The 27,843-nt window shown below is 42.5% G+C and overlaps 1 protein-coding gene across 1 annotated transcript in view; it reads left to right on the top strand.

The window, feature by feature from the left end:
• Window positions 1-15,892: 15,892 nt before the first annotated feature.
• The window catches only part of SLC22A16 (solute carrier family 22 member 16), a 34,686-nt gene continuing 22,735 nt past the window's right edge, over window positions 15,893-27,843 (top strand). The window contains exon 1 of the mRNA XM_066315241.1: window positions 15,893-15,989. Within this exon, the coding sequence (XP_066171338.1) occupies window positions 15,940-15,989 (50 nt within the window). The 5' untranslated portion in view covers window positions 15,893-15,939. The remainder of the gene's footprint in view (window positions 15,990-27,843) is intronic.

The raw sequence follows: 27,843 nt of genomic DNA, 5'->3' as shown, positions 1-27,843 counted from the left end.
TGCTCTTCGTTGTTTTATCTCCTATTTCTGTACATGTATTTTGTAGGTCTTTCTCTGAGGTCTGTCTGGGTGGCTTTTGCCTCTTTTATGGGACTCTAAAATTACTGGCTGAAGTTTATACTCTTAATTGGATGAAATGCTTACAGCCTTTTCCTAAATCTGAACAGTTCCTCTCTAATTTGTGTTTCTATCTTCTCAAACCTTAGAGGGAGAGATATTTTGAGTCCAAATTAGTTGTTTGAAAATTGTGCTTTGAGGGGAAAAACATGCTGCCAACTGTGCAGTAGGGAAGTTGGAACCCAGCTGAGGGGGAGATTTTACTCAGACCCCTTTCTTCTCAAATGCCTGCCCATTTTTGCTGGGCTACATGTACCGGTGGTGTAAAAGGGAGAACTGATTTTAGGTCCCTGATTTCATAATAACATTATGGGCTCTGTTGGGAAAGATGGGACAGGAAGGGCTTATGGATATGATTGTCTGGTAAGAAATACTGGAGATATAAAATCTGTGAGTGAAATAGAAATGAAAGCTAGCTTTGAGATGTAGGCATGGCAGGCAGGAAGACAGTGATTAGCTGGAGATAGGTTGAAGGACAGAAAACGAAAGGACCCAAGAATGCAGCCCGTCTCCACCCTGCCAAAGTGTCAAGGAAAAAGTAGACAAGAAGAGTTGTCTTTAGAGTTTAGAATATAGGATGATATGGTAATTTAGTAGTTCTCATAGTTGCATGCAAAGTTTGTAGGTTTTGTGTCTTGCGCCAGTTGGTCACTGTAAATTAGAATATTCAACACCAAAGGAGATACAATGTGTTGGAACAAGGTCCTCGCTCTCTTTTTTCCTCTTGCCTCTTTGCCCCTTCTCTTGCCTGCTCTCTCCCTCTGCTTCTTCTACCTCCCTCTCTCCTACCACCCTGACCCCGGTACTCTTCTTACCCCCCTTACCTTTTACCCCCTCTCTCTCTCCCTCCCTCTTTGGGGCTTCCCTTCAGCCAAGGCTGGTGGCTGAAAGCAGCCCTCTTTACCCACGACCCTTGCAATAAAACCACGTGTTTCTAGAGTATCTCAGGTCTGCAGAGTTCCTTGTCCCTGCCATCCATGGATGTCTCTAGAGGCTCGTATCAGTAGTTGCCAAGAATGTTGTTGGCTCAGACTTTGGAACTGGGTGAGGAGGAAGCAGGGTAGCAAGTAAGATTACAGCCATGGACTTGAGGAGAGCTGAAGCTGCTGAATGCCTTCTTTGCATTAGTCTTCACTGACAAGATCCCTCAGGAATCTCTGACCCAGGGGACCAAGGTAAAGGACTGTTGGAAAGAAGACTTTCCATTGGTCAGGGAGGATTTGGTTAGAGAACACCTAGGAAAACTTGTCATCCACAAGTCCATGGGCCCTGATGGGATGCATCCATGAGTGCTGAGAAAGCTGGTGGACACCATAGTGAGGCCATCCATTTCATTCTCTCAAAGGTTGGGGCAATCGAGAGTGGTGCCTGAGGACTGGGAGAAAGCAAATGTCATCTTGGTCTTCAAAAAGGGCAAGAGCCAGTAGCCAGGGGACAACAGTCCAGTCATCCTCACCTCAGTCCCTGGAAAGGTGATGGAGAATCGCCTCTACCCGTACAGATGACATGAAGGTGATCAGGAGTAGTCAGCATTGGTTCACTAAAGGTAAATCCTGCTTAAACAACCTTGAATGCCTTTTGTGATGTAACAACTACCTGGATGGAGGAGGGGAGAGCAGTGGATACGGTCTACCTCAGCTTCACAAGGATTTTGATACTGTCTCTCACAACATCCTCATAGGTAAATTCAGGAAGTGTGGCCTGGATGAGTGGAAAGTGAGGTGGATTGAGAACTGGCTGAACAGCAGATCCCAGAAGGTTGTAATCAGTGGCACAGGGTCTGGTTGGAAGACTGTCACTGGTGGTGCCCCCAAGGGACTAAAGTGGGCCTGGTATTGTTTAACTTATCCATCAATTACTTGGATGGAGGGACTGATGCCTCCTCAGCAAGTTCTCTGATGACACAAATCTGGAGAGGGTGCTGTGCAGCCCTTCAGCAGGACCTCAACAGGCTGGAAAGATGGGTAGACAACTGTGCAAACTTCAACAAAGACAAATGCAGGTCCTGGACCTGGGGAAGAATAACCCCATGCTCCAATACAGGCTGGGAGCTGACCTGCTGGAAAGCAGCCCTCAGGAGAAGAACCTGGGGGTCCTGGTGGAGAACAAGCTGTTTGTGAGTCAGCAGTGTGTCCTTGTGGACAAGAAGGCAAATGGCATCCTGGGATACATTAGGAAGAGCATTCTAGCAGGTCAAGGGGGGTGAGCCTGCCCCTCTACTCAGCCCTGGTGACACCACATCTGTAGTGCTGGGTCCAGTTCTGGATTTCTCAGGACAAGAGAGATATGGAGCTCCTGGAGTGGGTCCAGTGGAGGGTAACAAGGATGATTAGGGGTCTGGAACATCTCTGTTACAAGGAAAGGCTAAGGGAGATGGCCCTGTTCAGCCTTGAGAAGAAATAACTGAGAGGGGACCTTAGCAAAGTCAGTATCAGTATCTGCAGGGAGGGTGCCAAGAAGATGGAGCCAGGCTCTTCTTGGTGGTGCCAAGCAACAGGACAAGAGGCAATGGACAGAAACTGATGGACTGGAAGTTCCACCTGAACATGAATCAGAACTTCTTTACTGCACTGGTGACCAAGCACTGGAACAGGTTGCCCAGAGAGGTTGTGGAGTCTCTCTCAAGGGAGATATTCAAGAACTGCCTGGACAATCCTGCAATCCTGTGCCTTGTGCTCTAGGATGACCCTGCTTGAGCAGGAGGGTTGGACCCTCTGTGGTGCCTTCCAACCTGATCCATTCTGTGATCCTGGAGAATCTTAATGCCTCATGCAAACTACTGAACGAAGCCCAGGCTCCTTAGTTTGAGTTGCACCTTGCCCTCTACCACGAGGTGTCCAGAGGTTTGGTGTCTGCTGTTGCCCTTCACAGGCCATGAGCCAGACAATTCTCAAGCTGTGAAATTCTTCACAGGCTGGTGGCACTGAAGCCACAACCTAGAACACCTATGGAGTGGATCCAGGCTGAACAAGGATGAGCTGGCAAGACTGCAAAGCAATTTCTTCAGGCAATGGAGACAGAAAGAGGCAACAAATGGCTCCCAGCTAAATGGGTGAGAGTGTGTTAGCAATGGTTTTAGGACAGGCAAAATGATCACCTATGTAACTCACATAGCTTCTGAGAAAGGAATTTCAGGCCTACAATTGGAGCAATAAAAGGGAAAGATCTGCTGTGGTCCATATTTTCAGTTATTCCTAGCATGCCTGTGAGGCATCAGGCCAGCCACGTGGCTTAGTGTTAGGCAAGGGCTTTCTTATCCTGCCACCCTTTGCCTGTGCTCAGGACCACATCCCTCACAACCATATCAGCCTTGCCCTGAATTAAATGATATATCAATAAATAAGGAATGACAAAAATATTGCCATTTCAAGCAGCGTTTATCCAGATCTGTTCTATTTTTTCGTTATGATCTGGTCAATTCTTGCACAAGTGTGGCTCTGAAGGCAGTTTGTAAGAGCTGGAAGCATGAGAGCAGATTTTCCACAGACAACTGTGCATATCAGTGCTTTACACTGCTCTGCAGATCAGTGATTTACACTATTTTTCATCTACAGTGGGAAGAGAACTCTGTTAAATAAAGGGAGCTTTTTGAGAGAAAGTGGTTGCCAAACACTTCCAGAATATTTCTTTGTCAGAGATGAGGAACACATTATTTGCGTTCTCAGAGATAAATACATTTTCTTCATCTCACTGATGCCCAGACCATGCAGATTCGATAAAGAGCTCTGCCTTCAGTGCTTCTCTCATGTGCCCGTTCATGTACATACAAAGGATCACACTAGGAAGCAAGCCATGTAGCTGAAGTTGCAGTTTTTCAGCTCTGTAAATCTAGCCAGGATTCCCCAGTGAGGTTTTGGATATTAGATGGACTGCAAAAATCAGCATCTGCACAAGCAGGAGGTTGTCTGTAGCCTGACTTTCGCATTTATTTTTATTTTTGAATCTCTTCTCAAACAGGCTGTCACGCTGCCTCCCTGACTCCGCAGTGCACACATGCATCTCGGATGGAGATAAAGTATCACCATCTACTGGCGGCTGAAAGGATAGCGGCAGAAAATTTTAGAAGGTAATGGCGCTTTTGCCAGGTACCGGAGTGAGATGATGCAGAGAGCCTTGTTCCAAGGACAGGGAAGGTGGCTCACAGCCTCCTTGGCTGCATTAGAGCAGCTGAAGCCTGGCAGGTCATTTCTCATTTACCCTTGCTGTGGCTGTACCTGTATTGGTCCTGTGTGCATTCAAGGTTGATGCTCCTGGCACTGGTTTTTCCCTGGGTTTGCATGATGTATGATGGGCTGAAGCAGTTGTGGCTTCACTGCCTGGAAATGAGAACTGAGGGCTGAGCCCATGAACCACGATGCTGCAGGAGAGACCCAGTCCCCCACAGGATGTGGGCTCAAGTTGCTGTGGTTTGAAAACAAACCGACTGAGAGGCTCCAAGTCAGAAATACAACTTAATAAGAAAAGGAGAAAAATAAAATAAAATAAATGCAATAATACAAAAAAAAAAAAAAAAACAAAAAACAAAACAAAACAAAACAAAAAAACCCCAACACAACAAACAAACAAACAAAAAACCACCCAGGACACAAGTCTCTGGGCTGTAAAGGGCTCCAGCCAGCTGGACGCCTTCCAGGCTGTCAAAGCCAGGTGTCAAGTGCAGAAAAGATCCTGTTTCTTCTATGCCTTTTACAGCAAAGTAAACCACAAGCCCAGAGCAGGGGTGTAGGAAGGTTGGAAGATGCTACTTGCTGCTCTGATTCAAATGTGTTGATAGGTTGTTGAGATCATCCAGGGATGTTGCAAGCTGTGATGACCCAGGGGACAGAGAGGAGGTGGGGATCACCTCCTGGTGTCAGGGAGGATGCTCCACAGCCCACAGCTTTGCTGCTGTCCTTGCCTAAATAGTGGAGGAGACCACAGCCATGGCTTGTTTTGTGCTCCTCAGCAGAGACATGGGGTCACACAGCCCATGCACAGCCCTTGGCAGGTGAGTGTAGAGGGAACACTGCTAGAAACAGGATATGCTGTTCATACTGCTAACTCAAGGGTCCCCATAGCTATGGGGTCCCATCCACTGCAGTCAGAGAGGCAGCGGTGTACAGGCAGTGGCTCTGAGCAGCACCTGTGGCATAGGCACACTTTTGTTGAGCTCAGAGAGTAGAGACTACCAGCAGAGGGCAGGGGATCTCCTGCACCCACCTGGCATAGCTTCCCTTGAGAGCTGCTCACAAGCCCTAGCCTGTCTTTGGCCAGCACTCACCAGCTCCTTCAAGATCTGAGGGAGATGGAGCAGAGGAGAAAGGGAGATGATGGGAGAAAAGAGAGTGAAGGGGTATCAGAAGGCAACTGGGAAACTGAGAGGAGAACACCCAAGGATTTAATGGGTGATCACCTTGGGTGTTCCCAGGATACACACAAGGCCTCCAGGATCCACCTTAGGCACGACAGGGCCTGACCAGGCTACACCCAGGGTGGACTAAGAATGGTCACAAAATGGCTGACTGGTCATGAGGTCTTACAGTTTTTATAAGTTTTGGTCCATTTGCATATTGAGGTTTAATTGACCGATTACAGCTTCAGGTTGTGAGGTCTCATCCTTCTTGTTTTCTCTCTTCAGTCCACTGTTGTTTATGCTGTTGGGCTGAAAGTTGTCCTTGGTCTTCAACAAGAAAAGGATTTGTTTTGTCTGCCTACTCTGTGAAAAGAGATTATTAACACTTAATAAAAGGCTCAGAACTACACCTAAGCAGCACAAAATCTGAAAATATGAAAGCTAAAGCTTAAGGCATCACAGTAATAGCAGCTCTTGCTCTGTTTCCTCAAGATACTCTTGTGACTTGTTCTTCTAATAAAACCTTGCCTTTGGTTCACATGCAGAGCGTGTCAAGGCAGCAACCACCCTGGAGGTTACAGTATGATGTACATGGCTTTATTCCCTACATGGTCATTCATTCCCATGAATTGAATGAGGTCCCATTCTGGATGGGTTTTGAAGCTGGGGCCGAGTTTTGTGTTGCTGCAGATGCCAGCATCCAAGTTTTAGCATGGACACAGTCTCTGCTGAGACAGTGGGATGGAAACCGTCTGCACATACCTTTGTGTCTCTTGTCAGTAAAGGTGCATAGGAGACATGTCTCCTCTTCCCAAGCTTCTTGGACCTGCTGTGTTGAATATTTCTTAAAGGAATTCATAATAACAGCAGCATTCAGCAGATGGATCATGTGGACTTGTAGGATAGATACCATCATGCTCCACTAAATCTTGACTTGGCTTCTGAATCCAGTTAAAAGGCAGTCAGAGGGAAGAGGGATCAAGAGCCACCCCATCTTTAGTTGTTTTATGTTTTTTCTTGCTGAGGGTATTATAAATTCTCTTTAAGTACCAGCATCTCCCCTCCTCATTTGCAAAAGGCCACAATAAAGCTGAGAGAAACACCTCCAGGTTTCAAGGAAACACTGTTCAGGGTGAGCCTCCCTGTCCATCCATCACTGCTGTTTCTCTCTCTTCAATCTACCATTCTTGGCATTTGCAATGTGCCACAGCAATCACAGCCCACATCCCTGCACAAGCAATGCCTGTTGCTCACTTCTGTGCCTGTTGCCAGTGGAGCAACTGCTGAGCTAGGAGCTTGTGCTGGGAGCCTCCTCTGACAGTCACAAGGCGTTTTAATATTTTGGTCTTGTTCCACCTAGCTGCAAAAACTCCAGTGTGTCAGATTTTTTATGGAAAGGACTTGCAACCTTGGCACTGGAGAAAGCAGGAAGTCTCAGACCCTGGAACCGATGGACCTGTGGACTCCTGAGAAGTTGAAAATAGAGCAGCTTGTTTTGCTAGTAGATGAGTCCTTGTTAGGCAGCCAGGGAATGGTGCTGAGGGACGGCTTAGGACAAGTGTGGGCTTCTCTGAAACTTTGCCAAAGTCATAGCCTTTCCACAAAATATTTCAACATCACTGAATTGGCAAATTCTAATGAAAAAAAAAATATTTCAGTTGATTTTTCTTTTCCAGGGAAGAGACCCAGCTTGGTGAAACAAGCACTTTGGTAACACATCCAAAGCCACAAATTTTCCTTTTTTTGGTCCCCTCTATCTTCTTCATGTATGCTTCAAATCAATCATAGCTTGATGTTTCTCAAACAAATGGAAAAAAATGCCAAGCCTCACTATTTTACTTCTTTCATTTCACAACTCTTTGCCTGTTTTTTTTTCCATCTGAACTGAAGTAGTGTTTTAGGATGGTAGACCCGATTTTTTCATCTGCACAAGTTTATGTCAGGAGTAACTGTCCTGGGCTGATTTTTGTTTGTATATTGGGGAATCTCAGAGAAGCAGGTAATGTATAGTAAGCACACAAAATTACTCCTTTAATTTCTTGAATTGCTGAGTTTTGAGCTGTCAAAACACAGAGTGGTTTGATTTGGTATTAAAATCAAGTGCATTTTAATAACACCCTTTGGAAAACCCAGTTGTGTATTCTGTGTGATTTGTTTTGAATAGAAACTATATTTAGTACCTTAAAATAATTGTCTTGAGAGGACTGGAAGTCCTCAAGCCTGTGCAGTCTTGGTTCAATCCCTCTTGAGGCAGCCAAACATATTCAAAAGTAACAGGAGCAGCATCCTAAATAATCACTGCTTTCTGCTTGAAATCTCACACAGGCCAGCATGACAGGGTGTAGGAGGAATACTAAACAAACTGTTAATCCCAAAGGCTTGGCAAGAACTTGCTGAGCATACCTGCCTCACTGTGGTCTTACAGCATATAGCAGGCATCAGAGATCCAGTAAAGGAATAAACTGGGTCAGCTGGGAGTAAAGTAACTGGGAAAAAAAATATTGGTGTAGTCCAGGTCATTTTCACTGTGAGATTGAAGACCTGAGTGTATCAAAGTGAAAGCAAAGCAGCTGAAATGTCTTGGATAGGATATTGGCTTCTCTAGCATGTCACCAAAGTTCATTTGTGAAAGTTCTTTCACAAAGTTCTTTCATATTTGTCTCAAGAACACAGGGCCCTGCAAACCTGGAACAGTCACACATGCCAATTTCAGAAGTGAAGAGGAGGAACAGCTTCAGATGGTATCAGATTAAGCTAGCAGTGGTTTTCTATAGCTTCTTTAAGCAAGGGGAGGCAAAGGAAATGCAAAGGTTTTATGGTGCAGGGTGTGTGTGCTGGAGTCTGAAATGACATCTGTTGTGGGATTCTCTACCCAGATATAAATTACCTTGTACAGGAAATTAGTTACAGTTAAGTGCATAACCGCCAAAATTGTCAGTGAATTTTGCTCAAATTTACAAACTAGGTAATTTTTTCTTGTCTCTGTTGTCTAGGAGTACTGGTATGCCTTCAAGACAGACAAGAGCATCACCATCCTAGAAGGTCCTTGCCATAGAGTTATCCATCCATGCTGCTTGGCTTTGGCATTACCTTCACCTACTTCTGTTTCCCTTGTTCTACTTTTGTATGGAAAAACCCATCTGGGGTATTGCCTGATGAGAGTGGCTTCTCCATACCCCTTAAGAAACAATGGACGTGGCCACAGGGCTCGACACAAGGTTTTCTATGGGGCTGTGCTTCAACAAGGTTGTAAAATTAGTTAGGATTTGCTTCCTGGCCATTTGTGGATTTTGCCTGGCTCAGCTTGGCAGCAATATTCAAATCTTTGAGGTGTTTATGTAGCCAACATCAGCCTGAGATTGGGCTTCCTGAGTGAGGGATGCTTGCATGTCCCTTTGGAAAGTCAGCCTCCTTTTTCTTAGACTCTTCATAGCCTAAATGCAAGCAGGCCAGTGAATGCAAATTCACCCATTTTGTATCCCTAAATGGTATGCAGAATAACTGTGCTTTTATAATTGCGTGTGGCAATAGCTTTTGAATCTGTTGACAAAGTTGTATAAAATTTTTGCCTTCAAACTAGAAGTTTTGGTGAGAATATCTGGCAATATCTGGCTGCCTATCCACATGTAGCCTCCACCTGCCTTTTGTGAAACACACACACAATGTCTCTCATTTTTGGTACTTTCTCTTGCACTAAGGAAGGAATTTTTTCTCAGAATTTTCAGTTACTCTTCATTCCTCATTACCATATGTTGAAGTCACATTACATTAGAAAATGAGTAGCTCCTGTTGACGCATGGTCTGCTTTATTAGCCAGGGTGTTATTTTGCAGTGCACAGTACACACAGTATGCTTTCCAGATCCCTGAGGTGCTTGTTCTTGGCGTCCTTCCTGCTCTGAAATCTGTGCTGCCACTTCCTCCTTGCTGAGACCACCAACAGACAGGATCTGGGAGCCCAAATGCAGGGGTTTAAGATACTGCTGGCACTCAGGTCCAGCCCATGTTTCTGCCAACACAGAGAGGGCCAAATAATATGAAACCTGAACCTCATCCAGGCTGTTTCACAGACCATATATTTGCTGAGGCATCATGCAGAGGGCATGGAGCAGACACCTGGTACTGCTATCATGCTCAGTCAGTCACTTCATCTAACTCTGTCAGATTTGGGTCATTGGTTAATCATGCTAAAGAGCTTAAGATAACATGATGTGCTGCTGGTTTGCCTGCACTGTTAAGCACTGTTAAGGAGCCACAATGCTTTTCTTTGAGGTCCCAGAGAAAGTCCAGTTTCAAAAGAGCTCCAAAGAGCTCCAAACATCGGCATGGCAGCAGTGAAAGGAATTCAGTAATTGCCAGCGTGGTTTTACTAATCCACTGCAACAGAAATTTCACCTCATCAATTTTCTCTCTGAATATATTTGTAAGTTAGAAGGCACTTCTTGCATGTCTAATCATTTAGATAACAAAAGATACAGGCTTCCAACTTGGTTTATTACATAACTCATATGATAAATATTTCTGTATATGAGAATATCTCTATAAGAGCAAATAGGTATCTATTCGTAGAAGACAAAAACATCTAATTTGATGATGTTTAGAAAATTTCAAGGAGTGGAGAATCCATCAGTTCCTTTGGTTGATGGTTTCAGTAATTATTTACAATTTCTGCTATGGCCGTGGACCTTGCTTCTCATTTTAATGGATCTGGCTTAAACCTTCAGCTTCTAGTTTATATTATCTCTGTCTCTGCTAGTGTATAGGGCCATCTGGTTATTGTATTTTTTCCTTATTCAGGTTCTAGTGCAGCATAAACTCTAGTCACTTCTTTATTTTCCTTTATACAAGATTCCAGAATTGAACTGTGAGTTCCCTTCACCCTCTTTGAAGCATTTTCTTATCCATATATTTTGGTAAGAAAGGCACTAAAGATCAAAATATAACCAGTATAAAATGCAGAATATTCTAAATTATACATATTCTAAAGAGGCCTCCTCGGTCCTCGAACTAAATACAGACTGGCAGAGAATAATTTGGTAACCCTGCTAACACTGCTGTTGCAGTCAATGCTGCTGTTTTAGGAGGTCTCTAGGGGGATCACAAGGCCACATTGTCTCTTTGCTGGTCACATTACTGTCCCGGAGGTTGTGATGAAAACCTTAGAGCAGACAGAACTGAGAGAATATTTCCCACTGAGCCTATGTCTGCTGGTGAGCTTTCTGAGGCTGGGTCCTGGTGAATGTGGGATTACTGGCAATACAGGAAGGGAGGAAAACTGCTAAGGGAATAATGCTGGAATCATAGAATGGTTTGGGTTAGAAGGAAGCTTAAAGATCTCCAGTTCCAACCCCCCTGCCATGGGCAGGAACACCTTCCACTTGACCAGGTTGTTCAGAGCCCCATCCAACCTGGCCTTGAACAATTCCAGGAATGGGACATCCTCAGCTTCTCTGGGCAACCTCTTCCAGTGCCTCACCACCCTCACATGAAAGAATTTCTTCCTTATATCTAATCTAGAATTGTCCTCTTTCATAATAATTAAATAAAAATCAAAGAGGGGATTTTGAGTGTGCTGTGTTTTATTGAATTACAGAACTCTCTTCAGAATTTCTCTTAAAACTTTTGCTAAAATGTATTTTCATGACGCCTATCAGATTTTTCTTGTCTTTCATACGACATTCTTGAAGAGCTCTGTTGTGAAGTTATCATGGAATTTAGCTTCTACTTCCCCTAAAAGGCAAACTCTGTGTACAGCCTGTAGATATATTCTAAAACTGAAACAATATTCAGATAAATTCTCATTGCCGTCTTTCTTAAAGACTAATGGGCTCCTGTTACCCCAGAAACCTGAGATGGAGTAAAAATTTCATTGTTTTCCTGGGCATTCAACTTGCTTTTCTGAATTTCTGTTCGATTTTAAGATTATTCAAGAGAGGTATTTATTTATATTGGACCAGTAAAAAAAGTTTCCCTGATGAAACACTCTATTCACATACATTCAACATCTGTATGGCTGTAATAACTAAATACAATACAAAAGCACACTGTGGAGGAAGAGTTCTTGAAAATGTGAAGCTGAAGTGGCCCACACTGAAGTATCATGGTTAGATGTCTCCTTGTGGGTGTCCACAGTACAGCTAGGAAACACTCTCTAGGCTTTCAAAATCCTATCTGGGCCTTTATTGAACTGAATACAAATCCTGAGTGAGTTCTCCAGAGGAGCCTGTCATGATTATTCCAGAGTTCTGTCCAGGAGCCAGTGAAAGAAAAAAATATAGCCAAAGCCATAGTGAATGGCTTTGGGCTGCTGCCACTGCCTCATGCCTGCCTGGCCTGCTTTGAGCAGCAGCAGGGAGGAAAACGAGGTGTATTGAGCATATTTGTAGCAGCTGCCAACAAACCACTCTCCCATCAACCTTGCTACAGCTCTGGTTCTTTCAGACTGATGAGACAGTGCTTGGACTCCTGAGAAATTAAGGAATTGCAGATTTCCTTCCTTGTAGTTCAGAAGAATCTCAAAAGTTTTTGCTTAGCTGGGTATGTGTGCTGATCTGCTTTATCACTGCTGACCACGTTTGTGAATCTGTTAAATGTAAAATTATGAACAAGATACTGCAATGTAATCACAAAACTTCCAAACTGCCAAAGTAAATGGCAAATAATGCCTTGGTTTACTTTCTAGCAGATAAAAAACCTTTCGTAAAGACAAGTTTCCCGCAAGTGTTCTTTGACACCAGCAATTCAATGGCTGACACACATTTATGCAAGCAAAGCTTGTTTTGGGCTTACTCTCTAGAGGTTGTGTTTTCATTGATAAATATGTTTGCCTGGGTCCTGTAGGTTTTTTCCTGCAAGAGAACAGAAACTTCTAACTTCAAAACAGGAAGTGAGAGGTTACATTCAAGATGTGTTGTGGTTGATTTCAGCACGTTTTTTTTCACTAGTGTGATAAAAGCAGATGTCAAGAGAGCAGTCATGGAGGGACTCTTCCTGAAAGCCTGGGGCAGAGTAGGCAGTAGGTAGATCCTGTGTTCCTGGTTTCTTCCATTTCCTGTACCGCTCCTCATCTCTGGTCTACAAACTTTGCCAGTGGGAGTAGGGAAACAGATTGGTCAGGACTTGGCTCAGTTTAAGAAGCCTTTTATCTGTGTCCATGGAATGATGTTGGCAGCACCACCGGTATCTGCCATCCACACCACTTTGGTGTGTTGGGTGCAGCTGCAATGTGAAACTCTGTGTACAACATGGATGTGTTAGAATCACGTCACAGGCACACTCCTCAAACACCTCTCATGTATTGGTGACATTGTTATTTGACTTAAAAAGGGGGAGACCGTGAACAGCCCTTACCAGTAGGTGCTGGATTTTTCCTAGTGGGAATGTCAGACTGAAGGAGATTATTTTGTAAACCCTCTCTTCTCCTGTTACAAGTTGTAAAGTTCTATCCTTCTTCAAGGATTGTGCAGTATCAAGTGTCTCTGTTGAACAACTGCCTGCTTGTGAGTGCCAGAAATTAGGTTAATTCAAGTTTTCTTGTGATTAACCATTGCACATTCCCCTTGCAGGATTAAAAGACTAACCTTTTAAACTTCTGGAATACCCTGAAGAATGTTTTTCTGTTGTGAACACCCTAGATGTTCCCACCTAAAGACATTATAGGAAAGGAATCACAACCTTGCTTCAGTTTCTTTTGAATAAATCTCTAATAAAAATCCCTATAATTCTTCAGTAAGCAGAGTTTAAGTGTGGATGGCCTCACCATGACCCATTTTAATTACAGAAATCTTTCATGCCTTCTCTGATGTTTCCTGTATTTTCTGTTGCACAAGAGTTTATCATGGAGCACAATCCTTTGGGAAGAGAGCTGTGTATGTGAACAGTGCTATGACTATTTCCAAGTTCCTGGTGAAAAACATCTCAGTGAGGAATGATGGGGACTAAATGCACAGTTACTACTTCATGTAGGATTGGCATAGCAGGATAGGAGAAAAGGCAAGCTTAAACCATGTTGAGCATCTTCACAGGCTTGAAAGAAACAAGGTAAATCTCTGACCACCACAAGTTTGAGAGCAGACACTAAAGACATTGCATTAATAACCCTTAGAAATGCAGGCACGTGGGAGTTTATTATTAACTTTAATAGGAGTGCATGCAAATTTCTTTCCTTTACTCTGCTATGGGCAGTAAAGTCATGATATTATCAAAGATACAAGAATAGAAATGTGTACAAGAATTCCTACAAGAGATTCTAAAGACAAAAATCTATTTATGGATATTTTAGGCTTCAAAAATGACACTGAAAGGGATTAGGTTTTCTCTTGTGCTAGACTTTTACACTGAAATTAGATATTCCCTACTCACCATAATGCCGCTGAAAACTGATTAATTTACTTGTAGGAAGCAAGACACTAAAACCAGGCACATGACCAGCAACACAATATTTAACCAGAACGTTTACTATTCGTTGGTGTTTGTTTATGCAAATATTTATTTGGCTAGTGTAGCTCTTTGAAGAAAGAAACGCTTTGTTAAAGTACCTGTGCTGCATTCAAGCACATACCACTTTAAACCTGAAAAACGTTCTGCAGGAAAAAAAAAAAAAAAACAAACCCACAACCAAAAAAACCCTCAAACCCCAGGATGATTGAATTTAATGCTGGTATTTATAAGGTAAAACTGAAGCCGTTCAAAAATTCTTACCAAAAGAAAATAGGTCTATCCTTAGTCTTTCTGGCTTACATACCCTAAGAAAGCAACTGCAACAAAGTCTAGATTCAGTGTTAAGAACGCCCTTTGCAGATGCACAGACACGTATGGGGAGCTTTGCCAAATGTACCAATGCCTTCAGAGCTGGTGGATGAGGTGAGTGGTCTAACAATTCACCAGCTGCAAAGAGCAATCCTCTGCTGAACTCATAATTCAGGTTCCTGGTCGTATAACTTACTATTCGCTCATTTTACTGGTGTGGTCAGGAGTCACTCAGAGCCAAGGAGCCTGACAAACATCTGTTTTTTCCAGGTCTATGCTGGAACAGATTGTCACCCTGGAGCCCCAACATCTGCTCTGTGCAGAGGAGCAGTTGTGGTACTTGCCTGGTGCCAGATCCTCTTAAAGGCACATTTCCCTGTGAAGTAGCAGAGCCTGAGTGTGGTAGCAGAAGGATTTGGGTCAGGTTTTGGAGACAGAAGGTTTACTTCCAGGGATTTAACAGGGTTTTACCTCTCAGCTTTTTCTGTGTTTCCTAAAAAATGAACTACACAAGTAAGTAATAAGGTTGAATTTACTACGGGTAATTTTTTTTCTCATTTGTTTTGTTTTGGTCTTTTGTGTTTTTCAGTAGTGCAGCCCAGAAAGAGATCATGCAATCTGCTGGAAAATGTGTCTTTCATCACAGAATCATAAAATAACTTAGGTTGGAAGGAGACGCTGGAGGGCATCTGGTCCATCTTCTTGCCCTGAGCAGGGAAAACTTGCAACTTGTATCTGTCTGGAAAGAGAAATTAAGTTCTCTAGGGAAGAAAAGCCTTAAATATAAGAGCTATACCTGCAACAGTTTCGGGATTTTTTTCCTCTGTATCTAATTCTCAGAGCTCAGACTGACTGGGCTGCTAAAGTGCATCTGTTCCAACAAAACTCTCTGCTGAGTTAATTACCAAGGTCTTCTGTTGCAACTCGCTTTGCTAATCCTCAAACAATTTCAAATTGATGATCTTGGCCTTCTGTGGGCAAGACAGAAAAGTATCTCCAAATGTAATTGAGGCTTCATTACAAATTTGAGAACTAAAGACAGCCAAGCAGATATTGGACATGTTACATATTTTACTTTTATTAAATGATAATTTTGTTTTACATTGTGCGCTAAAACTTTGGGGGCAGGGGAGGAAGGTGTCTCCAAAGAGCAGTGCAGATAGTAAAGTCATTAAAAATGATTCAGATATTGCTCTGAGGGAAAAAAAAAATGGGTTTACCCTCCTTTAACTCAAAACGTCCACCTGAAATAGACTAGAGCCTAAATACATTGGATTATTGGATTGTAACAGGAGTATTTAAGCATATAACTGCCTTCTTTAGTTTCGTTTTATGGTGAAAACCATGAGCGGGCTGAGGTGCTCGGTCAGTGCGGAGGTTGAACCGCTCTCCCGGCAGCCAGAGCTCCACAGCGGCAAGGCTGGGGCTGGGACTGGCCCGGGGCCAGCCCGGGGCGCGCAGGGCCGCCGAGGGAGCTGCCAGGGCCGCCGAGGGAGCTGCCAGGGCCGCCGAGGGAGCTGCCAGGGCCGCCGAGGGAGCTGCCAGGGCCGGCTCCCGGTCCCCGCTGCCGGGTCCGGCTGCCGGCACCCGCGGGCAGCGGCCGCCGCTGGGCGCGGTCCTTCTTCCCGCCCATTCCCCGCGCAGGGCGGGCGGGGCGGGCCGGGGACGGACGGGACAGTGCCGTGCCTGTGCCCGCACCGCCGGGACAGCGACGCCGAGGCTCCCGGCGTGCAGCCGCCCCGCCATGGCTCTGAGCTCCGAGCGGCTCTTCGACTCGCTGGGACATTTCGGCAGGTACTGGGGGTGCCCCGCGCAAGCGGCTGTCACACCCGGACATCCCGGTGCGGGGACCGATGGCTGTCCGCGCCGGCCGGGTGTCGCGGCCCCCCGGGCTGTGGGGGGACAGCAGCGTGCGCTCCCGGCATCGCGCAGGCTGCGGGGCGCTCGCCCGGACACTCGCACGGGGACTGTCACACGCGCGCAGAAAATGACACGGGCGCCTTCGCGGACCGCACCGCGCTGTAGGAACCCACGCGGGACGGACAGGCACTGAGGCACTGCTGCCTGTATTTGCAGCACTCGACGCCCCCCCGTGCGCTTCTCCTCGCTCCCACCGTGCAGCACATCCCTGTGTGCGCCGCGCTCGCACATGGCCTCACGGAGCCGCCGGCACCACGTGCCTGCTGTCACCCAGCCGGGGCCGTGCACTCTTACACACCGAAAACTCACACATTGCCTGCGCCTGTGGGCTCACAGACAGAGACACGCACACACAGAGCCCCAGGGGCTGGAACGTCCTGTGCACTGCAGGGGTGACAGAAGGGCAGGATGCAGGGGAGCACTGTGTGACACTCAGGCTGCTTCTGCTTAGGGGCGGAAGGTTGTTGAGTGCAAGACATCATGTGTTTTTTATTGAGGCTGGGTTTGTTGCCTTTGTTACGTGGATATGGAGAATGTGCATACATCCTTATCAGCAAGGGTTTACCTGTACGGTAAATGACGGTGGCGAGTTTCCTTTGATGTGCTTTGTGGCTGTGGGGAGTGCGTGTGTACAGAGGCCTGGCTTTGTGGGATGGATACACAGACATGGCATGTGTGTGTTTATGCTTCTGTAGCTCTGGATGCAGGGCTGGCATCTGAGACTGCTTGTAGCGGGTAATGGAGAAGAAACGTCAGGCAAGGAAATTAAGTTTTAGAGGATATGATTATTAAGGCTAATGGGTGCACATCCTCACAGTGAGGTCTCTCCTGCACTTCCGTGATGTGCTGAGGTTTGCAGGCACACGCTCCTCGGAGCAGATGGCTGGAATAGACCCAAGTGTCACAATTCGGCTACGAGTTCAAGCTGTTGCATTGCAGTGCTGTGCTTTCTAGCTCGGTGACCAGTGAGCCAGCCTAACCCACAATGTTGATCTTCTCTCAGGGGCGGGCAGGAGCAGCATTTTGGACAAAGCCTGGGAGCTCCTTGTAATGGTTGAAGTGCCTGAACTGCAGCAGGAGAGGCTCTTAATATCATGTGCAAGCAGTAGTGGTGGGTATCAATAGCCTCTTCAGATGGTTAGGATGGAAAGACATTTTCTTGCTTGTGTGGCACCTATGCTTAAATTAGATATTTTACTAAGTTGTGACTTACAGGCATGTGTATCTGAACAAAATCTCATTTGTTATCAGTCCTGGGTCAGCAACAAAAATGCCTTGTTCTGTGTGAACAAGGAGAGAAATCCTAGCAATCAGTTGATTTTGCTGCCGCTGTTGTTCTCCCGTTTTGTGTGCTCTTTGGGGAAAGCAGGCTCTTGACTCTGAATACTGAAATAACACAGAAGTAGTTATTTTTTACTACTGGAGTAGTTTTCCTACTTGAAAACATTTATGAGTACTTCAGATAAGGTTTTCAAAACTACTCGTTGCAATTAAAAGGAGACCAATTCTACAGCAATGATCTGACATCTAGGGACCAGATCATTTGACATGCAGTTCAACAGGAGCTGCTTTAAGTTTAGGAGCTTTGAGATGAGATGCAGGCTACCAAAATTTGCATAGTCTTGTTAGATTTATGGCTGTTTGAGATTTCAAAGGCCACACTAGTGGTATAGTATAACAGTAAGTGTAATGGCAGCTTATGGTGGGTGGAGCTATTTAAAAATATTGTAAAAACTCTTTTTAATCCCTTGATAGTGCTAGATAAATGATCCTATTTCATATGAAAAGCTGTTCATAACTGCAACCATTGAGTTAGTTCTGTTCAGTTTGCAGCACCCTGGCACTGAGAAATAATCAGTGGTTCATTTCTTCAGTTCAACCAATTCCCATATAGCCCATATAACCTATCCACTATATATAGATTCTGTAGATTTGACACAGTCAGATTCTGTGCAATCCAAGCATGACTGTTAGTATTTTGAGACTGTTTTGATTTTCTTAAAATCTGACAGATGCAGTAGAGAATGAGCAGCTGTTCATACATATATAAATACAGAGAAAGCGTGTTTGCATTTTATATATGTATATGTAATATATACTACATAGTTATATAGAAGTTTTTAATATACAGATATTATATAAATCTTTCGCATTGGTTAAGATTGTGAATTTTACAGAATTGACATTCACATGGATGCTGATAATATTTTGCTTTCTGTTTGGGCTCTCTTTCACAAGTCTCAGTGATGCCGTTGTTCTTAATAGGGTCTTGAGACATGCGTGAACAGCCATAAAAATGTAATGGCTCCTGTAGCCTATGCCATTAAAGGGACACTTTATGCCTCTGTTTGAATTTGGGCATGGGTGGCATCTGTGGCCTATAAATTCAAGAAGGTTGTTTTAAACATTGTTCTTGAGTCTGTGGAGCATGAGATCACTGGTCACTGCTGCAGAGATTGGATGACAGACAGACAGTGCTGTCTGGCTCAGATGGCCTTATCACTAAAGGGCTGCCAAGCCTTAAAGCTCCCAGTGTACCTGCAGTGAAGTGCACCCTTCTCCCAGGCAGCAGATCCTGCCAGACTGCACTTATGGGCTCTCCCTCTCAGCCCCCTGCCTCAGGCCCTCTCTGCCCACCCACTCCAGCTCCAAAAACCCTCTCAGGGGCCCATCAGGTAAAGTCAGGTGCAGCCAGACTGTGGCTGTCACTGGCAGGCCCCATGCTGGAAAGGGGAGACATGAACAGTGGCCATAAGGTTGGCAGCAAAGTGGGTAGGTGAGCTTTAAGACATGGCTCACACTGCCTGTACATCTAATTCTCAGGTAAACTACAGGTCTTTTAATAACTTCAGTGACTTTAATCTACCAGCAGGACACAAAATGTGCATATGTGGCTGCTGGTGAGAAACAGGCTCTGTATTCTGTCGCTCTGATCTGCACCATGGCAGTGTGCTGAGTAGGGACATGACCTAATCAGGAATTACTGTCCAGAGAGAAATGTGGGGAGGTGCCCTTATGGTGTGTGTGGATGAGTGTAAGGATTTGATTTCCCAGCTGGAACGTCTGGTAGCTCTGAGATGTAACTTACACAGTACGCAGCGTTTTCCTTGTGATTAACAGTTTTCAAATCTTGGCTTATACTTCAACTAAAAGCAGGTGGTGAAAATTGTCAGGGAGAAAGAGGAAGATTGGGTGTCACTGACACTATTTTCAGGTTTCGTAATGAAGTATTTCCAGAATCTTTTAAAAGATTGCCTTTTCTTCTCAAATATTCTATCTTTTACAAAGTTGAGTACATTACCTAGATTTTCAAATGTTGGTTTTATAAATAATACACTTCACTAGCAGCTAGACTATCAAATAAATTAAAAATTACTTCTATCTATCTTTGCTGAGATGTTTATGTATTTATTCAGGCTTTGACATCTTTGCTCTGTTGTCTTCCATGAAGTTTTTGCCTGGTCAGTGGAGTTGCTACAGTTTGAACTTTAGAAGCAAGCAAACCAAAGATTAGCAATGGCTATTGTGAGCAGGAGGGAAGCAGGACAGGCTGCCTGTTTAGATAGAACAGTGACCTGCTCCAGCCATGGGTTTAGCAGACATTAATGTACTTATGAACAGTTTCAACATCTTCTCTTTTTATTCTCCTAGAAATTTCTAATGTTTATAAATGTAAGAGACAGTCTGCTTGGCTCAAAAACTTGCTTGACTTTTGTAGAAATTCTTTGTAGTGGACTTCTACTGACTGCTGGTCAGTGCCATGGTAGCAACATTTGAGTGACCAGTGCTAACACTCTTCCTCTTCTCCCTTCTTTGCAGAGCTCTTGGTTCACTTCTTAAAGCTCTACACCAAACCGTCTGTCTTCTTTTCACATCTCAGAACTTTTCCAGGCTCCACTTTTCATGCTGTTGCCCTTATCCTCTCTCTTGTTTCACAGCTCACAGCTCTTGTGATCAGGTTACATCAGCAAATTGTGCTGTGTACATGTTACTCCCAGAAATTCTCGGTTTGTATCAAATAACAAGGAGTCCCAAGTATTTCAAAGATCGTGCTCACCACTTCTTTTCACAGAAAGAAAAAAAGAACACTCTCAAGCAATGGTTTTCAAACTTCTATAGATACCTTGAAGGGTTCTTTCAAAAATGTATTTTTCCAGTGGAGAAGTGTGCTTGTTAGATATGGAAAGAAATTGGTTTTCCTTTTCCAAGTTAGTAAGAAGCAGGCCATTGTATTAATATTCAGCATTTGAACAGAGAAGTTTTAATTAAAAAAATGGAAGCATTACAAGATTTTTTCTCAAATACTAATGCATTTAGTAATTAGTACATTCTACACAAAATTAATATTTTTAAACAATATAATGTGAATTTCTGTTTAACCTTTGAGTAGTTTCTTGAAGATGAACAAAATGTCGTGATTTGGTGGTTGGTTAAAAAAAAATCCTTTTTCTCCCCATATGCTACCTTATGCAGTGGAAAAGTTTATTGCAACATATCTGTCATTCACTTTTCAAAATGTACCAGTGGACAGCTGTTTGTATTTACTGGAATGTGCCAGACAGAAGAATCTCAAATCTAAGTCCTCCTTTGGCTCCTAGTCAGGAGTAGTGTTTGACAGAAACGTTTGATAAGTGTTCTTACAACTATGCTATACTATAACGTCTGAGTCAGCCTGTGGTCATTTCAGATGTTCATAAGATGAAACAGGGGGACTTGGCAGCAATTTCTTTTCCCCCCCTTTATTTTTTGTGTGGGTGTGGGGAGCGGGGGGATATTTTGCAAATAGTTCTTAATCCTGTTGGTTGAAAAGCATCATAATAGCTTTGGAGAACTGAGACAGCCCATGTGTTTTCAGAGAGCAAACTCCAGTAGCTTAAACAAAGGCCTTATTATCTATGCCTGACTAGGCAAAAGTGGAAATATTCTCAAGACTCAGAACCAAAGCTGGATACTGGCAAGTGCTCTGGGATAAGGGTGGCAATGCACCAGCAACGTGGTCTGCAGGAGGTTCTAACAGCATTTGCTGGGATCCAGGTCATACCAGGGGCAGTGTAAAGCAAGATCTGCATAGACAAAAGTGCTCTGCCACAAAACATGCTGGCATCCTCACCCTGGAGGTGCCTGCCTGGTTTTGGCTTGAAAAAGTAGATTACAGTAAGAGAAGTAGATTAAAAAGTAGATTACAATAATAGAAAGATGACTAAGTAAAAAGCAGGATGAAATTGCACCTGTACTATCCATTACTCCTCTAAGGCTAGAACCTGCAGTGTGAGCAACACTGAAACTTTAAAGCTGTTAAATCAATTATGATTTGTAAACCAGACGGTTGAGATTCACCTCTGAAATGTTGCCAATCCCCCAGGGTGGCTTCTAAACCAAGCTGAAGCACAGACACAGCACAAGGAAGTATTCACACATGTCAGGGAGCTGATGATCAACTGTTTCATCCTGAAATATTATGGTGTGAATGAAAAAGAAATATGTGAGGCACTGGACAGTGTGTTCCCTGTAATACAATTCCTAGGACAGGGATACCATTCCTATAAAAGCTGTGTCATATTTTCTTGTAATAGTACTAATTTTCAGCAGTATTAAGATATTGCAAAGTTGGAAGGAAATTTTTTTAAAAGGCCTTACTCATGGAAAGGTTGACCAATTTTTTAGGAAGTAGAAAACACCTTTAAATTTAGGGGATTTTTTGAAGACCCCAGGAGCTTTTAGCACATTCTGTGACAATTTCTGTGCCATCATTTTGCTATACACAACAAGGATGGTACTGAGATACATACACCGCTGACATTTTATTTAAGGTAGCCTGAGGCACGAAACTATAGCAGCTGAAAAAGAACATGAGATCCTCACCTTCTCAAAAATAGGGAAAAATAGCAAGCCAGAGAAGATACCAGCTGAGGTAGCTGTATCTTGTTTACAATGGCAAGACTGGAAAAAGTGTGATGATGAACTGTAGAAGACAGAGATTTGCAAGTCCTAATAATGATGCTTGATCTGTCAAATTGTCCATACACTTGGAGAAAAATCTTGGCTGTCTTCAGAAAATACTGAAATTGCTTAGAGAGCTAATGCATACCTTAATATGGTACATTGATGGCCAAACCGTAGTGCTCACCTCATGCAGAGCAGCAGTTCTTTGAAAATCACAAGTGATGAAAATATGATTAGAGGAATCTAGAAGCACCATCCATTGGATCATAGACTGAACCCTTTCCTCAAGAAAATATTTTCATCAAGAGGTGAAGTTAGGTTTCCTTTTCCTATTATCTGGAGGCATTACCATTAGGTAGCTACATCAGAGATGCAGCTGCAGTAGTGGTGCTGATGCAAGAATACAGGAAGAATAGATGGAAAACCTTGACCTATAGATGGAAAAGGCCAATAAGGCAGCAAGAAGTAAAAAAGAAGTGCTGAGAAGGTGCTTCAAAGAACTGAGAATAATCTGCTGCTCTATAAACAGCAATCAGCACTACATTTTGGATGGAGTTCAGTGCCATTTAAATGTGTTATATCCATGATGGCCTGAACTTTTCTAGCTGTATTGTGACTTCATTCTCCCCTTTAAATTGTGAAAGAGAAATGAAAGCATCGAAGTTCCTACCTGGTACATCTGTAAAAGTCTGTTCTATGTGTGTGGTGAATCAGCTCTCCAAATCAAAGCACCAGTGAGCTCATCTCAGTATCTCTACATGCCTGTAGTGTAAACTTCAAACATTTGCTAAGACACTTTGACCAAAGGGAGAATTGGACCATGAAGGACATGACCCATCTGCCTTGTTTTCACTATGTGGTTTAGGACAAGGTAAATCCTGGTTTGTCTGTGATTCCTTGCCAAGTGGAAAGGAGATTTAGATAAATGGTGTAGATGTATATGGATTGCATACTGTATACATCATATTGCATCTAAGTGAACTGTAAGCATGGTGAAATTATACTGCTAATATCCCATTTCATTTAAATAATTTATATTTACGTATTGTATTCCAGAACAAATTGTTTGATCTTTTTTCCCTGTGTCTTTAGAACTGGTGCGTGTCAGCAGAGCTGGGAATACCATAAAGGTGCTACAGCTCCACCTTTTTGAGAGAGATAATTTATGTTAGTTCTAGTTTCAGAGAAACTGGAACCTCATCTCATTTACACCTGTATTTTAGGCTCCTTGAAGAACTGTCATCCTTTGTAAATCAGTGTAGCAAACTTCAGTTCTGTCCCACTCATTGAGAATAGAGGGGCATTTAGTACAAAAGTAGATTGATGTAGAAGAATCCTGGTAGGTGCAAGCAGAATGCAGCTTCTTTATTTTTGTGGAGAATGGGACCTCTAAAATGCTTGTAAATATTAATGTGCAGTTAGTATATAGGATTGTTCCAGATCATTCCCTTATATGAGATACCATAAGGGTAGAGAAAGAACCTGACAGTACTGTGGAAGTAAAGAATGGGTTATGCATTTGCAGTGAAGAGGAACAGTTTGGAAGGAAGATGAGCCACGAAACTGCAAAAGAAGCTGTAAGTCCTCTTGCTATCAGTAGCCATTTTTTCTGTGGGTTTAGAAATAACTTGCCTTGCCTTGGAGAAGATGTGCTGCCAGGGCTACTAACCTGAGACCCCCAAGAGCTCTTGAAGGATTGGTGGTAGGTCATTAGTGTAGACCCTTAAAGAGAGAGAAAGAAAGGAGATATGTTTTACTCCTCTTCCATGTCCCAGCTGGGTTTTAACAAAGCCTGTAGAATACTTTGTTAAAGATTCAAGCTCCTCTGTTACAGAGGGGGAGAAGAGCTGTCAATGTGGAGGCTGTTTAATTTCTCGTGTAGAACATAGCCATGAAATACAGGTGTACTTAAACAATTCCAGAAGCTAAACCATGCTTAACAGAAGAAAATACTTTGACCATACCAAACTCTGCATTAAATTGCATCCCTTTCTTCAAGCTGTAGAGCTATAGAATTGAAAATGTAGGATTCCATATAGGTAGGATTGCAACTGGCAGTATTCTCTTCAATAGAAAAGAATCTGTGGCTGACACTGAGTTGCCTTTTCTGAAGCGATGCCTTGATTTACATGATGACTTTGTCCCAAATTTTAGAAGGCAGAGTTCTCTAACACTGAATTCTCTTAATGTGACATCTTGTTAAGTGGTATTTTTTTAAAAATTTAAATATTCAAAAAAAGCTAATAAAGCAAAGGTACCTAGTTCAGCTTTTCTGTTTTGCTTTTGATGAAGGATCACTATGGTGAATGTCAGAATTAACAAAGAACATTGTAAGAGTTGCAAATGGAGCCAGGGAGCGTAAAATGACACATTAGCTAGTTAAAACTGCTTTATGTAGCCCACAGAAATAGACTAAATTACCTCAACCATATCCAAGGCGGCAAAAATAATGCTATGGATAAAATCACTGCTTATATTAAGGAAGATTGACAGAATGGAGCAACCCAAAATTTCATTACATTTCTCTCAAGTATTTACAGAAATTATTTAAACCTACTTTGATCCATGGAGCTACTATTTCGTATTATTTCTAACTGAAAACTCAGAAGATACTCATATGTACAGGAACAGCTACAAACATTCCCTAGGGAAGTAATGTCCAGTGTTCTTAAATTAATTACACAGACTTCTCATTTGTTTTACATTTTTTCATGAGAACTTTCAAAGACCTGTAAGAATGTGTAATCTTACAATTATTTTCCAGGAAGGAAGGAATTAAATTTCAAATACAGAAATTTAAAACCTTGGTAATATGCTTAACAATGTGTGAAGAGAATTTATGTAGAATTTTCACTGAAAGTGAGCTGTCTGTATCAAATCTTCTTAGGTGTGGCTATAAATAGGAAACAACAACAATAACAACAAGTTCTGAAAAGGCATAATTGTAACTATGACAACTGTAAGGCTTAATTACTTTGTGAATTAATATTTTAAAAAATGGATTGCTCATTGCTTCAGAATAGGCAATTTTCACCACTCTGAAGCAGATATTCAATTCATGTGTTTGTACCATCAGCTGCAACAGATTCAAAGTTTTGCAGAAGAAAAATGTAAATAGAATAACAAAGGAGTAAGAATGTAATTAATATGACAACTAGTTAGTTTTATTTCAGGATTGTAGAGAGAAAAAAAAGGTAAAATAAATATAAACTGGTTTGAACAAAGTTAGTCCATTGTGTCAGCCATGTAACCAGCAGAAAATAGCTAATTTCCTAGACAGGAAAGGAAAAATGAAATATAATTGTTTATACATGAAGTACTGTCTATGTCTATAGTTAGATGGAATCTTAACAAAAACATTAAATTCTATTAGACACTTTACAGATTATGGTGTGAAATTATTTGCTTACATAAAATGATGGAAATGGCACAGGGTGGATGGAAATGAAATAGCTAATTTGGCTTTGTCCACAAAACAGAGGCTGACCAAAAGAAAACAGTGTTACCAGAGAAACTGGAATGGAGTTTTCCCTTTGACAAGTAATGCTAGTAATATATCATGCAGAGTACATGCAAATTTTCTAAATGGTAGATGTTTATAGAAATGCCATTCCTGGAATAGAAACTTCCAAGTACAGAGCCTGAAGTGTTACTACTGTTCAAGTGTAACCACTCTGCTGTGTGTAACACTAGTCCAAATAATTCCAAAACAAAGCTAAAACACTTACAAACTGCATGGCCATGCTCTCTCCTAATTAAATTACCTGGTGTACGTCCTTAACACATGTATAGCAGAAAGGACAAGAGGGTAACAAGAATAAAAAAAAATACTGACTCCAGTGTTGAAGTTGCTGCTGCTCCTAGTGATGTGTTCCATCTTAATCAGAGGTTTATTTCCCAGGAAAGTTGAGTGGAATGTTTATGTGTGCTTTGGTTGCTTGAGTGCAAATCCAGAGCCTCTGTGCCTTTCCCAGTTTTAGTGCCACTTGATTGAGAAGGCTGAGCCATGATCACACCATCTTCCTGCCTGGCTCTCTCCTAGGGGCAGCCACCCTTGGCAGAGGGGCAGCAAAGAAACACCGGGGCACTTTTAGCAGCAGCTCCCTTTCAGCTGTGTGTGACTGTCCACAGGTGGAAGCTGTGCTGCTAAACTGTTGAAACCCGGCAATATTTATTATTTTGTCACAGGTGATGACAAAAACCTTATGTGCCTGATTTAAATAGTCAGAAATGAAGAACCGTAGAACTGTTCTATTAAGTTTCAAAATATATATATATATGTATTTTTTTAAAGTATTGCCCTTAATTCTGTACCACTGTTTCTTTATTTTCATGCTGATGTGACTTCCTTCACCTAAGATGTCATATCAAATGCAGAGTAGTGAGCAGCCAATCTATTTTTCTTCTTGACTGTGGTGAAAAAAATGCTGGACTTGTCTTAATCAAAGGCAAATGTGCATTACTTTAATGGGATAGAAGTGAATTCTTCAGAGAATCAGTTTTAAGTGGAAGAATGATTTGGTGTCTGATGTTTGGTGACTGTACATGGATGCCCACATTCCTGGGGTCTTCCTGATCTCCACAGTTTTCTTTATTCCTGTTGCATCTGTGCTGTTGATAGGTTTAAAATGGACGTCCTACAGAGCATCTTCTGCCTCTAAAAACAAATTCTGTAAATAACTATGAGGGCTGAGATTCTCAGCATAGTTCAGACTGCTCTTAGGAGGGAAGGAAGTTTATTCTTGACTCCATAAGTCAAATACGGCTGTGCATGTTGTATATTTAAGGCTGCTTCCAAATCTGTATCTCTGCACCATAGCAAAAATACTCTGGAGTCACATTCAGTTCCTTTCCTCTCAAAAGATAAATGTGGAAGTGCATCATAGCTTTTTGGTTTAGAGTGGAAAGAATGCTGAATGGCTTTTCTCACATTAAAAAAAAAAAACAAACAAAAAAAACCCACCCAAACCAAACCAACCCAGGATGGAATACAGAGGTTAAAGTGGTTACCGAACACAAATTCTTTCAGAAATAGTAAATATCTGGAGATTTCTAGATTTCTTTCCACTGAATCCATCCTGTTGAGTGTACACTGCACAACAAAAATGTACTGTGTTTTCTGACTTAAGCAATATACAAATGAGGTTGTTGAGAAGACAAGCAGTAAAAATAGTTCTTGTAAAGCCTGTGGAATAGTACAAATCTTTTGCAAATCACAGAACAGTTTTGTTATTCTATTCTGCACCAAAATTATTTTAAATGTTTATACTAGATTTTGATGAGCATCTCATGATTTCCCCTCTTCTCTTTTTGATGGACAGAAAAGGAAATTGGAATCATATTTCATTTGACACAAAATTACTCTCCAACAACAAGTTTTGTCCCTGCTTACAGTGCAATACCTGACAATGCTAAAAGTACTCTGAGACTGGGGATTTATTCTCTAACATATATGTGGCAATGTGCACTTCAAGTACTTTTGCATGCCAGATGCACCACTTTTCAAATAGATTGGTGTGCATCATTTGCATGGATGCAACATAAATTAGACTGAGCAGTTAGTCTAGCTTGTTTGGTTTATGTTTCTTTTTTTAATAAAATTAGTATCTCTTTTGACTTTTTTATTCAAGTCAGATCAGTTTGCCAGACAAAGTTCACAGATGGTTCGCAAAAGAAATACCACCACAGCTGAGGCTAGAGTGCACTGTGTCTCAAGGGGGGAATAAACACTGGCAAAAAGAGAAGGGAGAAAATATCTTGCAGTGTCAGTGCTACAGAGATGTTG

This window comes from Sylvia atricapilla, chromosome 3 (genome assembly GCF_009819655.1).
Source record: "Sylvia atricapilla isolate bSylAtr1 chromosome 3, bSylAtr1.pri, whole genome shotgun sequence".
Lineage (NCBI taxonomy): Eukaryota > Metazoa > Chordata > Aves > Passeriformes > Sylviidae > Sylvia > Sylvia atricapilla.
The sequence above is the reverse complement of the archived record's forward strand: the minus strand, read 5'-3'. Positions and strand labels throughout refer to the sequence as shown.